Below are 17491 nucleotides of genomic sequence, written 5' to 3'. Positions count from 1 at the left end.
AGGCACTTGGAGAACATGCAAACTCCATAGAGAAAGGTCTCAGGCCTGGGAACAAATCTGGATCAGTGGGTTGAAGCAGAAGTGGACCCCCAGACCTCCATACTCTCCAGAAGATATCACACATAACAAATTCATCCCAATTTAAAGAACATAGTTTTACATACAAACACGATAACATCCTCACTGATTGTACACATGGGTTTGTGAAGAATATGATCCAGGGAGGTCTCAAGTAACGACCAGTCAAGCCAAACCAATTGCACTTGAATCACATGACCTCCCTTCCACTGTTAAGTCCTGAAAATAGGACAAATTACACAAACGCCCGAGAGGCAAACACAGGCACATCACAGCACAGCTCACGCACACAGAGAGTATGGAGGAAAGGGAGAAAGACACAGCTTGGGCTCCAAACCTCTGTTTAATCCCTATAGCACATTAGAGAGACGCTATGGTTGTTATGTTACAGTAATCTGGGATGCAGAGCAACCTACACTACACTATATGTACATGCGAATGGGAAAATGGTAACACAAAAACAGAAAGTTGAGGCATGAAGAGAAGTTTATACCAATCAATCAATCAGTATTATTTAACCAGGTATAAGATGCATTGGGATAAAGAACCTCTTTTCCAAGAGTGAGCTGGCCAACATGGTAGCATAAAACAGAGTTACAAGTAAACACACATAAACACATAGTTACAACAAAACCCACATGCCAGTAAAATACTGTCAATCGCACATTGCAGGAAAACCATAGTTAGATTTACACCTGACAATCACAAGAAACAAAAGAGCTAATTTCCCTAGCCTTTAGAATTGACTGGAATCTCCCCAAAGTTATAAATACTGACAGCTTTAAGTCCTGCTGCATATTATTCCAGGTAGCCGGGCAGAAATCTAAAAGCCTTTTTCATTGATTCAGTTCTGGTGCCTTCGAGAGGCACAGAACCCTGGAGTAAGCTACAATAAAAGATTGGGGAGTGTTACATTCACTTTTATTTCACAATTATTAATTAGTATCAATACTTTATTAGAATAACACAAAAGAAACACGATTAATATTGAACAAATATTAATCCACAGCAGCTATGCGATTAATATGAATAAAACTTTAGTTTGACAGTTTAGTTTGACGTAAAGAACTGTGTCATCAGCATACAAATTGGACACAGATTCAGACGTTATAGCATAGATAGATTGTTAACATAAATTGTGAACAGCAATGGTCCTAATGTGGAACCTTGAAGCACTCACATTAAAACAGGGAGGAAGAAGGAGAAAGACCCAGCAGCCTAGACACACTGTGTTCTACCTGATAGATAATTTGAGAACCAGTTTTCAGTCTAGTGAGATGAGCTAATCTTGCAAAGTATTTCCACCAAGATGACATGACTCCCAGAATCAAAAACCTTTGACAGGGTGTTGAAAAGATCTGCACAGTATGTTCAACCATCTAGTGCTTCAATAATAGTGTTCACCACTTTTATAGCAGCTGTTATTATACTTTGCTGTTTTCAAAAACTTGACTTATGCTGTGAAAGGAGACCCTTTGCATCTAAAAACCCTTTAAATTGTTCTGAAACCAACATTTCAAGAACTTTGGAACTTTGGATTTCAGCAGAGAAAGCACATAGGCAGACTTCCACATACTTGTGATCTTATTTTCAGAAAGAGCAAGATTAAAAATATTACATACTGTAGAGGTTCTACTATAAAATCTGCAGCAGAATTCAAAAAGAAAGGCTTGCATTTATCAGGTCATGCAGATTTAGTAAGATCCAACTGCAGCGAAGCCCTATGGACCTTGGCTACATCAAATGGGTTCAGATTAAATCCTGAAGCCAGAACATTAGTAGGTGGTAATGGAAGGCAAACCCCCTGCACATTTGATTGATGTGGATGTAGGGACTCAAACAGAGAACCCAAGGAGACAAAATGTTCATTAAAACAATTAAGATAAGCTGCTTTGTTTGTTAAGTTGTCTCTGCCTTTTACTATGAAGGCAGGTAATTCAATTGAGGTTTCATCTCCAAATGAAGATTTAATCACTTTCCAAAATTTCCTAGGATCTACCAGATAGCAGCAGATGATAGAAAGCTCATTACAACCAGAAGAGACACAAGACTTTCATTTTTTAGAGACTTGAGACTTGACTTGGACTTGTTTACAAATTTACATATTTCACGATGAAATATGAAATATCCCAACCATTTGAAGTTCATAGATGGTGAGCTTCTTCTGTCATTGTAACTGTATTAGTACTAACACTGATTGCAAAAAGGTTGTGAAGTTAATTTTGGACATTTTCTACATTTCTATAGATACTACCACCCTAAAATTAGGCTTTACATCACAAGCTCGCCTCAGGTAGTGCAACATAGTAATCTAATGTTGCACTCTATTACTGGAAAACCTTGCTTCACTCTGTGAGGTGGAGTGGGGAGGGAAGCTAAAAGGACTACCAACATCAACACTTCAAAAAATGTGTGGAGTCAGGAGAGGGGGCCCAGGGACCAGAACCTTGCTGTAACATTGAGCAGTGCCCAACACACCTGTGATAATGACCAAGCTAGAGCATTTGCTGGTAATATTTTATATTCTTTCATTTTGTCTCATGTGTGAAAACAGAGGAAATCCACGTAAACCCCATCCTCCACAGCCCTTATTTTGAGATCTGTTATGTCTGCAATTATCACATTTAGTTCACAATTGTATTTATATATGTTGAAAAGAAGCAACAAATCCTGTCCTTAGAAATGATGACCTAACACTGTTATATTTTTAATAACTATTTGGGCTTTAGAAAGGACAACAGAATTAAATTCATTGTCAAAATAGTTTTCAATTGGAGTGCTGGTGGTCCAGTGGTTTAGAAGAAGAAACTTTATTGTCATTGCACCTTGTTGCAACAAAGTTTTGCAATCAATACATGCCATGTGATCACAATGTCCCTTGTTTGAAGTAGGGAAATGTTCCCTTGCCCTATTTTCTGTCAGCCTCTACCAGTTAGTGAGTGGAGTAAAGGCATGAAAGCCCCAATTAAGTGTAAAAAAAAGATTCTCAATCTTTTTCTGTTGATCAACTTATCTGTTCATCATTATGTTGCCATGGTGACTGCTGAAGTCGTCCTCGCTTGACTGCAACAACACATCCCACCTACATAGACAATGGCAGTTTAAGGAGTCCCACCTGCGTCTCTGCAGCAGACATCAGAGTACTGGGTAGACCTGACCCGTGGATGTGTTCACATCATTAGCTCCCTGTGATGTGCCCTCTGGAGACAGGCCCCTGCTTATTTGTCTTGAATGAAGCGAGATGGCGGAGTGGGAGTGACAGCGCTGTGATGAGCACTTGCGTCTCCAGCTCCATGTGCTGCTGATGGGCAGTAAGTGGCCAAAGTGGGCCACGTGCTAGACAGCCACGCATGGATTAATAGCCCAACTGAGACGCCATTGATCTCCAGTCCTCTGTGACTCTGCAGCCTCATATGTGGGCTTGTGTTAACTCTGGCCTCACTGTAGCCTGTGCTGTGTTTCTGATTGGCTCTGAAGCACAATCCAGAGAGCTTCATGGATTTGTTTCCTGGACTGCATCATTTTGACTGACTTAACTGTAACAATGACAATATAGCAAGGTTTAGACTTTTTGTGCCAATATATAAACGTATAGCTTATTGCATACTGAACAGGCCAGCTAAGATGGTTATAAAAAGGAGAAGGTATCGGGTCTTTGCCCAGATATCACATGTAAATGTCTTTGTGTTGAGCACCTTCTTATGAGTATGTGGTGTACTATATGTAAATGCATCCAAGAGCCTTTTTTGAAAGAATATTCCCTAAACTCTTAATGAGAAACATGCTTACTCCATCCATGCTTTATTTCACAAGGATAAAGTTGTTGTGAGTGGCCCCATCAACGTGAAAGTGAGTCCAGTTTAGCCTGTAGATGTGGATCCAGCAGGCCACCCTTGCAATGGGTAGAACAGGAGCTGAGAGTACAGCTCAGCAATTTTCTGAGCAGAGATGATGTGATGGAATCATGTCAGCATGTGCATGAGTCTCAGTTTGAACAGCTGGTCGATCCATGACATGATGAAGTGAGGCAATTTGAGAGCAACAAAGTTCATGGTAAAGTGCTTGGTGAGTATAGAATGATTTTCACATTAAGGTACATCCACATATACATTTCTGCAGCGGTTCCAACTCGTAGCCCACTTGATAATCTCAAAAATGTTGGTGGCCCCCATTCCATCACAAACTCAGGATAGAACTGAAAGCAGATGAAGCTCAATAGCAGGAACATGTAGCTTTTTACAGTTGCCATACAGTTTTGGTGAAAAAACAATAACATGAGTTGTTTCATGCTTTTAATGAATTTAAAAAATTTTCATTGAACACAAATTGGTCAATTTTTGTTCACACACCACAAAAACAACCTAAAGTCATAGTTCAAAATTCCAGTTTGTGCCCAGTTAATATTATCATTCTCTAGTTTAAGTGTCTTCATTAAAACATGCTCATTTTTAAATGATGATAAATGCCCCTCTTTAGAGGCAGCAGCACAGCGGCATAGGGGTTAGCGCTGTTGCCACACAGCAAGAAAGTCATGTGTTCGAATCCCAGGCCTGGGGCCTTTCTGTGTGGGGTTTGTGTGTTCTCCCAATGTTTGGGAGATGATGACTGCTAAGTTACAAATTGAAAGCTTTGAAACACAGTCAGCACCACAATAACAGTTCATATTTTTTTAATGAAAACTGCCTGTATCATTGGCAAAGTTGCAGTCAACCCATTGGCTGGCGTTACCTTTGCCCTCCCTGCGCAGCCTAACCAATGAAAGGAAGGGCAGTTGTGTGAAAGGTTACAGCAGTACCAGCAGACAGGTTGAAGAAAAGCAAGATGTACCAAACCCGTCTTGGGTGTAACCTTAAGTGGAGGGTTAAACCCGAGACACACAGGAGTTTTGGCCCTTGGTCACAATGGGTTGACAGTTGGCTTTGAGAAACAGCAACTGTCTTCAGTGTCAGTTTGGTTGATGTAGTTCACTCTTGCTTTGATTCCTGAAGGTTTTCCCTATTTTCCCTCTTATGTTTTGGACTTCCTGTCTACTTAGTATCCTCCCCCCTCAGAGTATAAACCAGACCACATATCTGAATCAGCCGCTACATATTTGTATTTGGGTTCCCCTTTGTCTGTAACTGTAACATTTCCAGAGAGGATGCAAATTGTCTTTTTGACTGATGTCACCTACAGCCTTCTTGCCGTCAGGCAAAAGCGCTTACCCCATATGCCGCCATCCTGCCCCCATGATGATAACCATTATTGTTGATTATCGTTTTCGTTGGGTGTAAAGTCTGGACAAAAGACAATATCATGTTTATTTGCTTTAAAAACAAAGTGGTTATAAATTAATAATAAGTGAATGAGTGAAGAAAAAAAAACAGCTACAGGGCAGAGACTCACTTTGCATTTTTTCCAACTGCTGATGAAAAACCCCAGTGAACTGATTATAGACAATGATCAGTTGGCTGCGGTTGAGTTTTTTTTTTTTTTTAAGCAGAGTTTAATCAATACAAAGTGCCCTGATTTCTCCTACTGTAATGAGGGAGAGTCTTGAACACGCAGGGGATAAATTACCATCATGCCCTCACAGAGTAGCTTGTCGATAGCGCAAATGTGCTATCTGCAACATGTTCAATTATACTCTCAAATCAGAGACAAACTTAATCAAGAGCTCCCATCTCATTATGCCGGAGGTCAGTGGCTGTCTCTCCTCACACAAGAGGGACATTTTTTCCCCAAAAATCTGCAGTTCAGCTGCTGAGCAGCTGATTGAGGGAATGAGAACGTGGCCTGCTCCCAACAGCTGTTAACGGTTATTTTGCTGAAGGTTTTCCTGACACAAAGTCTGAAAAATACCAGTCTTGTCAGGACACTGCTTACATTTAATTGTTGGTTTAAATCTCTTTTAAAAGGAGAACTAATTGCAGGGTATCATGACAATCAGTTGTAACGAAGACAATTTAAGGCTCAATATTAACCATGTCCTGTAAGATCATCATTTGCCCCAATGATACTTTGAGATAATGACATTGTCACTGTGTTTACCTGTATGTAAAATATTTAGAATTTAGTCCCTGGACAGCTCTGGTACAGGAGATTATTGTTAATATTAATATTATTTGGCATATTCAAATATACTTTAGAGCAACAAAGGAGCAACTCCTACAGTGAAATTCACCTGAACAAACATCTTATTCTTGTCGCTCTCCAATGTTACTCATGGCTACAAGATTTCAAGTTGGGAAACACAACTTGTGGGGTTGATCTGTCAGGAGAAGCAAACAAGGTAAATGAAAGGGCCCCTGATAGTCTCTCACACTGGCACATTTTGAAGCTATAAACTATATATAGCTATAAATATCAAATTATATAATATATAACTGGCAATTCACTTAAAGACAAATTTAATAGCCTTTGTCATCAATAGAGAAACTAGTATAGTTGGTGAACAAACCTTTGGGTGCATTGATAGCTATTTAGGGTGAATTATTGGGAATGCCAAAAGTCTTCTGGCATGACTAACACAGATTTCAATAAGTTTGACACGCATTCATTTTCTTCTGCAAAACCAAGATGGGGTCCTGGTGGTAGCAGGTCATGTCAGGCAAAGCAGACCAAATAGCCCAGATCCTGTAGAGTCTAAAAGCATTCTCATGTCAGATGGGAAATATGTGATCTCTTTCTTTCCAAAGCACATGACCATAGGTCAAGATCAAAGCAAAGATTAACCTTTTTGCTAACTTCCTTCCTCACCAGGATGTGTCAGTATAATAGCTACTTCATTGCCAATCCTGCCAAGGCTACCCATCACTCCTACTCAGATCATAACCCTAGCACCCCATACTGCACCAGCACAATCCCCCAAGGGACCTAGTTGGGGGCTTTCTTTAAGTCAAAAAAGCATGCACAATCTACATTTACAAACATCTATGGCCACTCATTCACCCTCCCAATATAAAGGGCCAACTGCAGTATATTACATAATTTCTGACTTAAGTCATTGATGTGGCAAAGACAACGGGCTTAAAACAGGGTTATTTTCGGCAGATCAAGTTGGAGAACCCTGTGGATCGTGGTGAGCACACCATTGGATTTCATAAAAGATTTATCTTGATTTCACTGAGAATAGGCGTAACCCCAACTCTGCAAACACAAACACACACACCCACTGTGCAGCACCACCCCCCTTCCCCTCCATGAAGCCGTCTGGAGGTGTTCTGCTCTGTTTAGTGTGCCACCATGTCCCTTGCGGCCAGTACGTGCACAAAATGCAGACCAAGATGAAATCATTATCATGAGAAGCTTTGTTCTGGTGTGGCTGAAAACCATGCTCTTCAGAAGCTGCAGTTTGGTTGTATAGTTTCATTTTTGGAAAAAAGCTTCCTGAGAATTTCACCTCACTCTTCTGCTAAAACGGAGCTGGACCATTGGCAAATAGTAGAACGTTTGCAAGCATAAAAAATTCAAAGTCACCAAAATTATTGCAAAAAAAGAAGTGATTACTTATGTTCCATCTCTATAAAATCCTAAGTTTATGTCCCTGAAAATCAAATGAGACGATAAATTCTTGTGAACTGAAAAAAAAAAAAAGAGCAATTAGCTCTGTCACATGCAGAAAAGGAAAGATTTTTCAGTTGCTGCACATTTGTTTCCTGTTTAAACCTGATGGATTGTCCACATTGTCACGAGGCTATGAGGCCAGTATAATTACGTTCATGATCCTTCATGCTTTCTGTAGGCATCTAAAAATAACAAATCACCCATTGCAGGATTTGATACCAAACAAGACCTTTTCACAAAACAATTATAGCTGCGCACAAGACAAATGAATCTATTATGAGTTCTTTAATGAGAAGAAGACTTCTCTGCAACAGATAAAAATAAATTTCAGGTTTTAAAAACATTGGCAGCTCAACCGGGGAAAAACATTGATGGGACTTTCTTTACAGCCACAGTTGGAGCCGATTCTAAACATAAATTAGGCCTTACAAATCTTCATCAAGGTGTAAATTAGTCAAAAAAAAAAAAAAAAACCTAAATCAAAATAAAAATCCTTTAAATTATGGCTTTTCTACATCATTTGAACATGTCAGACTTTAATCTCTCTGACAGAAGGTTCATAGAAATATGAAGGCTGAGTATGAAATTCAGTTTGAGCTTAATTATTCTGCAAATCAGTAACCCATCAAACTACATTAGTCATTTTCATTTATATTTTTGTGATTTCCTGAAATACAGTAAATTTTGATTTTTTTTCTATACAACCAAAATGCAATTTGACTATAAACTACAAAAAAATATATATATATTTTTGTGAGAACGAAAAAAAAAAAGTTCAACGGTTCAGCAACATGAGGAGGATCCTGCTGTAACCACAGCTCAAGGTCGTGGGATCAGTAGGTGTCCAGATACAGATGCAGCATCCCTCTCTGAATGATAGTGTAGTGTTGTCTATTCGTGACAAACAAATGTCAACCGTTGGTTTTTGTATTCCTCAGTTAGGCCATCTTTGTTTTGTGAAATGCACAATTATTTCAGACCTACCACAATTAGATTAAGAAACTGTAGATGCTACAGGACATACAGGTGATGCGACCTTCCACTCTGGGGGAGGTGTTTCAAAATAAAACACGAAATAAAGAGTCACTCGAGGCAGATCATAACCGAAGAAGCTTTTGTTAAATTAATGTTCTGAAACAAACTAAACAACCAAACACAGACAGGTGATTATGAGGATTCAGGATTTAAAATGGTGCCCATGATTTTTATATTCCTTTCCAAAATGTCTAAAAATGTCTGAAGGGATGTAAAGCAGGACAAATTGGAAGTTGATGAAGCTGAATGACTATGACGATACCTTGCTTAAATCACAGGCAGAATAATTTTGTCAAAGGCAGTGCATGTTAAGAAGAGCTTTTAATTGATATGGCACGCTTAAGTGTTATATGGCATGTTAATATGAAGACACCATTTCATATGTCAAATAATAAGAAGCAACTGAAGTGATCCAAGGCATTTGATTGTGAAATAACGCTCTATGAATCTCTCAACCTTTCAGGAAACTGTATAAGTTCATGAGAGAAGCAGGAAGGGAATGTTAACTGTTAGTTTCACCCATTCAGTTTGACTGAATGAGTCAAATGAACAACAAAGATCTTAAATAGGACTATGTTAACATTTCTTCACTAAAATCTCAGTGAGTGATATGCTTTGTTGGGTTTTGTTCTTACATAGATATCCCCATCAATTCTTTGATTTGAATCATGCTATGTGCAGTTTCTATTGGTTGACTCCCAGGGATGTCATAATCTTTGTGCCTGTGTTTCTCTGACAGAAGCTCAACATGGCCATTTGTCTGATTTAAAGTCAGATTTTTAAGAATCACTTCTTCCACCTTGGTGTGGTTCAGCTATCTATATTTGATGCAGATGAAAGATTTTAGTCTTCATGGGACAGGATCTGATTGAGAGACTTATGGAGACAGAACCTTTATATTTCACATTTAAATTTAGTGCACGTCAAAGTTATTACTATTGATTTAAACATCCACACGGTTTCCTTCGCAACTCATATATTACAAAACAACATGCAGAATAGTTCATATTATAATATCAAGTACATTGTTTCTCTCCTTGACATATAAACATGATATACTATGTGGCGGATTCACATTTTGAGAGACAGAGAGAGAGACCAGTTAATTAAAACTGGAAGAATGAAGGAGAGAATTAGGAATAAGGAAGGCTGAGAGTAGGAGGAAGCTATAGTGCTGTGAATCAGGACTCACCTAGCGGCTTGGGTAGATGCACAGGACTCTTTAGCTAACTAGGTGGTCTAGCTCAGTGATTTATGTCACAGAGCATAACCTTCATAACATGTTATTCCTGAAAGTGACAGCACAAAAAATCTTACTGTCCTGGCACAGGCACACTAACTGTTGTTCATGGCCTGAACCCAAGGCCTGTTCTAGCAGCTACTCTGTATTGTATCAGTGTTTATTGTTGGATGTTTGGTAATGTGGCAGAGTTTCAGAAAAAAACCTATTGCCCTCACTGAGACAACCTCATTACCACCTCATTGCTTCCCTGCTGGGGATGGTCTCTGGTGGATCGTCTCTGGACTCTACTGAGGGACTAAGATTCAAGATTGTTCCCTCACTATGTGTTTTGATGACAATGGGGGAGAGAGCGCTGTCTAATATGATATCTAATATTCCATTTTAATCATCGTCAAACCATTGTGGGCCCTTCATTCCTGGGGAAGTTCATCCTAGAAGATACCTCCTTTTTTACTAGAAACCTTCCCACTGAGGGGGACAGTGTAAACAGAAGATGCAGCTGTACTGAATTGCCAATGCAGGCATGACATCCACGTGTATGTAACTGTGGACAGGCTGTTGCTGATGACGAAGTTTGGTAATGTTTTCAGCTGCTCCTCTTTTCTACCGTCATACTAATGAAAAACATCAATGTCATTAATTGTCGGACCTCTAACTGACTTCTTTCACATTGATACAAATGCCAAGGTCAATTCAATCACTGTTCTAATTCAAATACCAGTCTTCAGTCTGTGCCAATTTGAACTCTATTTATACAACCATCCTTTAAGTCTGGTCTACATCCACTGTAGCATGAATAATGGACATTCATCAATCATGATCAATGAAAGATGTACAAAGCGAGTGTTAAAGATGTGTCTGCATATTGAGATAACATTAAAATGACACTAAAGGGCTTTCAGTTGAAAAATGACCCATTTTCAAATGTATCACAATCTTGTAATTCTGCTCGAATGACTGCATGCAATCCTGCTATTACCTGGGCGATTTGTCAGTATAACTCAGTCAGTAGAGTTAATGACTTGTGATGTGCTGTTGAGGTCTCACTTGCTCCTTCCTCCTCCACCATTTCATTGTCTAGCTTTTGACTTGTGTGACTCACTTTATTTAATATTAATATTTGATCCCTTATTGCTGAAATACTGCTGCTTTTGCAGAAATTCTCACTTCTATGTATTATCCCTACACCCATACTTTTGACAACATCAGAAGAGAAAATGCAAATTTCTGCGAGCAGCATTTGACGAAAGGGTGTGAGTGATGGCATATACAGGTTGTGATGTTGATCTCTGCCTGGTGTAATGGCTCCAGACTATTAACCATCCCTGTCATTTGCAATGACATGTGCTTTTGAACAAGGAAAATGGTCCTGCCCTCATAACTTATACAGCAGGCTCACCACTCCTGCTGCCAGCCCGTGGCTTAGTGCCATGCCATTTTCCCTGTCCAGTCAGTCATCGTCTCTGCAGACAGATGCGGCATTCGAGACTCATGCAGCCTTTTGATGTCCATTCAGTTTCCACATCTATTCATTACAACAACAGAGTCTTTCAAATCAATTAATGTAAATGTTGGTTTTCCTACCATCTCCTATGATTAATTAATGTAACTTTGACATGTCAGTTCCTTAAATTTCAATTGTTGTAAATTCACTTTTTTCAGCTTTGCCTCATTTGTTTAACATTTAAGAAGGAAAATAATGCTGCTGTTTGTTTCCTGTGTTGTTTCTTGATCAGCAAGAACAGAAAATAATGTAAAAATTTTAAATGTGAGCAAAATGTCACAATGCGGAAACCATTTCACAAGAAAGGTTTTTCATTATTAGTTGTTCAAGTGTAGTCACCTTTCATGTACAAATACCTGTGACCACAAGACTGGCCCAGAAAATCTGCCCAGAGGTCAGCGGGTTTTTATGACATCAAAATAGATTTTGTTGCTGGGCAACATCTTGTGGTTGTAGCACTGATGACCTGAGCAAAGGGAAACATTTGGTGATGTACTTTATTGAGCAACAAAGGAGGTTGGGAAAGGTGGGCGCGCTCGGAGGGAATTATTTGATTCCCATTTTGTTTCCATGACTACATCATAAAGTTTACCACAATTCTCTTATTATTGTGCAAATGACTTACCAGTGCAGTGCTATTATAAGTCTTCTGACGAACTACTGTGTCTGCTGACACACATACACATAATTCCTACACCAATTGCTCAAGCTGTAATGCCTGACACTGAGGTGAACAAGCAGTCCAGCCCTTTTCTTGAAAGTTCAACTGCTTGGTGTTGACAACCTCACATTTCCTGTCAGTCAAATTCATTCATCCTTTAACATTCAACATTCATAACTCTCAGAAGATTATCTAATATTGAGGAAGTATCTATTTTAATCTAAACCACCACCTTTTCATAAAACTAACTTTATTGTAATCGTGGTGATGAAGGTGCAGGACACAGCCAAACATTGGACCGAGAAGGACACTCTGAAGGTAGCATTAGAGACTTAATTTGATTTGGGAAGCTGTGGTTGGTCGAGGTCGATAGGCACGGGAGTGATGTTCTCCTTGAGGCTGGTCAACCACCACATTCTGGATCACTGGTGAGGGTTTCCTCATACATGAATACAGACACTTTACTAGGCAAGTTGACAAAAAAAAAGAGGACCTGAGTCGGGAAAGGCCTGAATGCCATGTGTTTTGCAGGTATTTCGGAAAAATTTGGAAAAACCTGAAAATTGTAGGATGATAATAGAAGCAGATGGCTGTAGTTCTTTCAGTAGAGACCATGAATGTCTGTATAGCCGTTGAGAGTTACAGAACCTGTGAAATGAGTTTTCATTTGTTTTCTTCTGTTCTTCTTTTAGCATCAAATTACTGTCTATTTCATTTTATATATAAGTAACATACACATTCTAATAATGTGTCTAGTCATGAACTGGCATGTTTCAGTTGTTTATGTCTTAGTTAAATGATATTGAAGCATCATAAGTACCTCACCTTGCCCCAGGGAAACTCTTAAGTCATTTTGAAAAGTATAATCTGGGATGTGTGTAGAAGAACATGGACCAAGTGAGCCGGTTGAAGTTTTCAAAAGCATTAATGGCCATTAAAAAGTCATTAGGAAGTAATATTCACAACCATGACAAAACAGTGCTCGGCATTTGGAGAGCAGTTACATCTATAGTCAAATGGACTCTGCATCAACTCCAATATGGTTTTAAGGAACATTGCTCTCCAAACTAAGTTTCAACAGATCCATGATTTCTGTCAATGTTATATTGCACATATTCGGAAAATTGCTGTCATACTTTAGACAGGAGTGTTCTCTGTCATCAGAGATGATTAATAATTAATAATTAAGACAACACACATTGGGATACTGACCAAGTTCAGCCAATCTCTACCCTTTTCAAACAGTCGAAAACCGAGTGTGAGTGACAGTCAAGCCTTACCATATAAATCTGGATATTTTCCCGTTCTTTGTGTCATCACAGTAACCCCTCTATGCTGCTGTGTGTGCTCAGCTCTCCCTTTGCTGCAGTGTCACACTCCACTAGGCTGAGAAATGTTTGCTGATTACATGTTTTCTCCAAAGCCACACAGGTCAGTCCCTCAGAACTGCAAGATGTGTTTCAGGAGACCTCCTCCAACATCTTCCAGATCAACGCCAACGGTAAAAACACCTTTCATCAGTAAAACTGTGCATGCATTTGTCCTCCTCCTCCTCCCATATCCTGATATAAGTACTCACAGGCCTCTGACCCAGTTCCCCTGTATGTAAATGGTTTCTATGATGAGGATCTGGGTGTAGTGATGAAAGCAGGGCAGGTTTAGATTTTTAAGGACTACTGCTGGGATTTTGGTGTAACATTCCTAATGGTTTAGGATTTACATAAATATTAAAACAATACCACATCTTCACTTCAGGATGTATTGGTGGAACAATATCTTTTGTCTACTGCTTGTCCTTGTTTGTTGATTCAGAGGCTGCTGAATAAAGGTTTTTCTATCAGCATTGCACCAGGTCAATCTTTACCTATGTCATTTTAGTATCAGGTTAAAATTTATGACAATTCAGACAGATTATTTAATAGCTTTGATTAAGGGTCATTGTTAACAAGCAGCTCTAGGTTTGCATTAGAAGTCATAAATTTAATTGAGGATTATGTTCTTAGGTAATTTTTTCTCTTTTTATGTGTCACGTTATTGCTCAGCCATTTCATAGGGAGGATAAAGAGATGTGTGCTTAAACACAAAGACAGATTTCTTTAGACTAAGTTTAATTATTACATTTTTTTAAACAGTGTTCAATTAAAACTTGAATTAGTTTCAGAGAAATGTTGTGGGATAAATGAAAGGGTCAGTGCTGTTCAGTTCACACTCTTAATGTTTATAATGTTGATTTGTTCCCCACAGTTGTCACACTAGAGAAGAATCTTCAGTCCCTGGGAACATCCAGAGACACAGCAGAACTACGTCAGAGCCTGTGAGTTAACACCCACTCATCCACAGGCTACGCACTTGGATGTCCAGCTCAGTGCAATTGTTACATTTGTCTCTGCTTCCGAGAAAAGTGCTTATTTTCTCTTTGTTTCATGCCCCTCTTTCATATTGATTATTCTTCTTTAGTTGAGCTGCCAGCAATTACCAGATTCAACACTGATGACAAAGTGGCCAATCTAAGATGATTGCATCTGTTTAAAATGCATTACATCCCACTGTGTTGGCTGGCATGTCATCAATTCTATTGAACATTTTTTATGATCGCCTTGGAAACTTACTGACAATGCTTGGCTGCTTTTATTTTTAACTTCCCATTTTCCTTCAGCAGCAGTATTGATGCTGGATGCAAACAGCACATCCAAGTGCCGCCGACTGATGCAAATTACATCCATGCTTTTTGTTGTTCATCGGCTTGCAGTGTTTAGAAAGATTACTCCAGAAAACAGTCAGGAGGTTTCCTGTCTCTTCTACAATGTAATGGTGACTTTTGGTGCTCATTAACCAGACGCTTTTGTTTTGAGCAAGAGTTTTATATTGTTTTCAGTGACTTTAGCATGAAGCATGACTTGAGACTCATTTTTATCACATTTAACACATATTCCACAATGACAATGATTAATGCCAACATTATTCCTTCATAATGTATGCTGGCATTAAAGCAGACAAGAATAAAATTCACATGCAAGGACACAAACCATTCAAGCCTAAAAATGGTGGTGAGAATTTTGTCTTTTGTGGTGACAAAGACTCACCAAGCACTTTCATGTAACCAACATTATCACTGACTAAACTATCATTTCTTTTGTGTTTCCATTGACTCCACTCTTGTTTCGCATGAGAGCTTCTATTGACATGTACAGTTAGCATCAGGGTGATTGATAGTTTTAAAGACATTTGACGCAAAGTACTGACAACAGCATGGGGTAATAAAGAGGTAGGAGACGCTGGTTCTAGATGTATTTCTGCTTTATTATGCCATCTTCAACGCCACAATGATCATTTATGGTCATTGCATCAGCCGCAGCTTTTTGCCGCAGCTTGTCATTTTTCAGCAGCTGCATCAGTTGCTGATAATGATGTGACATTGAAAAGGTGGTAAGATTTTCTTCAGCACAAAGTCAGTATGACCTTTGAGCCTTAGCCTTTATAGATTATTTCTCATGGAGATAGGTTTGTTTCAGTTTTTTTTTGTGAATATCTCCTTAACATGAACAAGTTTCAAACTGATATTTTTTAATCAATAATGTTTCTGGGAACTGAAAAGGATTGATAGATCTTAATTCTCTTATTGTAGATTTGAATTGGGGAAACTTTCTGCCAATCTGAATGAAAAATAACTCGTACTGTTTGGCTTTTTTCAGAAAGCACCTAATCACAGTTGGGAAAGGCTTTTCTGTTTTTCTGCTTTGATATATAAATCTAAATCAAAGTTAAGAACTGAGATCCACAAATAACTTTGTGATTCAAAAATGGAAAATTGATTCACAAATGTCTGTTTTGAAGTTGTTAAATTCAAAATTTAGTTAAATGTGTTCAGATAAATTCTTTTTTCTGGATTTTTTTGTTTTTGAGAATCCATTTCATGTAAATCTTATTCACGAGATATTTTTGTGACTTGCTGATGCGTTTTTGATATTTTCTGATGTAGTTGTTTCTTTACAGGTTTCGCATTTATAAACTGATTTTTTGACTTGGTCATACAATCAATACTCACAAATCTACTGCCATAATCTCTAACCACACGCTAATTATTCAACCAACCCTCTGGAGTGCTCACCTGTCAGTCACCTAAGGTGCAAGAAATGAATGGCACTTTCCTGTTCGGAGCACATGGATGCCTCCACTCACTCGCTCAAATCAAATCAAATCAAAAACTATACTGTTAAATGGCCAAGATTTGTGATGAGAAAAAATGTGCATGAACCCTTTGGAATGAGCTGATTTTCTCAATTAATTGGTCTTAAAATGTGAGCTGACCTTTATCTAAGTCATCTGGATTCTGCCAACAGAACTGCTCCGGCCTCACACACATCTTAGGGTGTTTGGTGTGAGCCATTCCAGAGAAACTCACCTGGCTTAGGGTCCAGGCTCTGACTGGGGCAGAATGTCTTAGCTTGAAGCTTGAAGTCACTCTATGGTGGATTTACTGCAGGCTGGAGAGGTGAATACGCACACTGTCACTGCCCTGGAAAATACCTTTGTAAGCTTCAGCTTCAGGTCCAGTGATGCTTTTCTTTTATCAGTGGCTTCATCACAGACTCCATTCTCTATGATTTATGTTTGTGAGACCTATGACCAAAACAACATGTGCATGCATTTCATTTCCAATTTCCAATGGCAACGAATCTGAATCAGAAATAATTAATTATCAGTAAGTTAGCCCTATGATGTTACCTCACGTTCTCACAGTTATGATTAAACTGTATGTTTGAAAAAAGCAGTGTGATTGACAGACTGTATCACACAATAAGTACAGAGCCAGTCAGATTTAGCCCTCACTCCTCCTCAGTTCCACCTTCTCCTTCAAATGTGGTTTCTAATTATTCCAAAAACCAAGAAGAGGATGGAAAAAAATGCACAAAATGGAGGCTTTGAAACAGCAGCACACTAATTGAATTGACCTCCTGGTCAAAAGTGACTGAAATAATCTATTAATGATTACTTAGTTTATGTGTTGGTGCTTTGTTTTGAATGTAGCATTTGTATTGTCAGTAAGGAAAGGCATTAATAAAGATGTGCATGAAAAGGAAAATTTCCTCCAATTTGTCACGCTCCACCTGTCATGTCTCTATTCCCTAGTGTCCATGCTGTGGTCTGTTCTATAAACCACAGCAGTAATTGGTGGTTTGGGACTGACAATCTAGTCTTTTGAAAACATGATGACTAAAGCTATGTCCTTCATATCTCAAGTTCCACTCATCGCAGCTTGGTTTTCATCATATTTTGTATATTTAATGTGAGCAGTACAATTGTGGTTGTAAATGATTTTTCAGAAGAAGAGATAGATTGATAGACTCACCTTTGAGCAGTGTCTTTCTCAGTTGTCCTGTCATGTCCTTGTCATGTCCTTGCCATGTCCTGTCGAGTTCTATAT

The 17491-nt window shown here is 38.8% G+C and overlaps 1 protein-coding gene across 1 annotated transcript in view; it reads left to right on the top strand.

Moving 5' to 3' along the window:
• tsnare1 (T-SNARE Domain Containing 1) overlaps positions 1–17491 on the top strand; it is a 186085-nt gene that overhangs the window by 62145 nt on the left and 106449 nt on the right. Inside the window, exons 3-4 of the mRNA XM_029505222.1 lie at positions 13490–13567; positions 14311–14380. Of these exons, the coding sequence (XP_029361082.1) occupies positions 13490–13567; positions 14311–14380 (148 nt within the window). The remainder of the gene's footprint in view (positions 1–13489; positions 13568–14310; positions 14381–17491) is intronic.

The sequence above is a fragment of the Echeneis naucrates genome, chromosome 6 (assembly GCF_900963305.1).
Source record: "Echeneis naucrates chromosome 6, fEcheNa1.1, whole genome shotgun sequence".
NCBI classification, from domain to species: domain Eukaryota; kingdom Metazoa; phylum Chordata; class Actinopteri; order Carangiformes; family Echeneidae; genus Echeneis; species Echeneis naucrates.
This window is presented reverse-complemented; position numbering and strand designations above follow the sequence as displayed.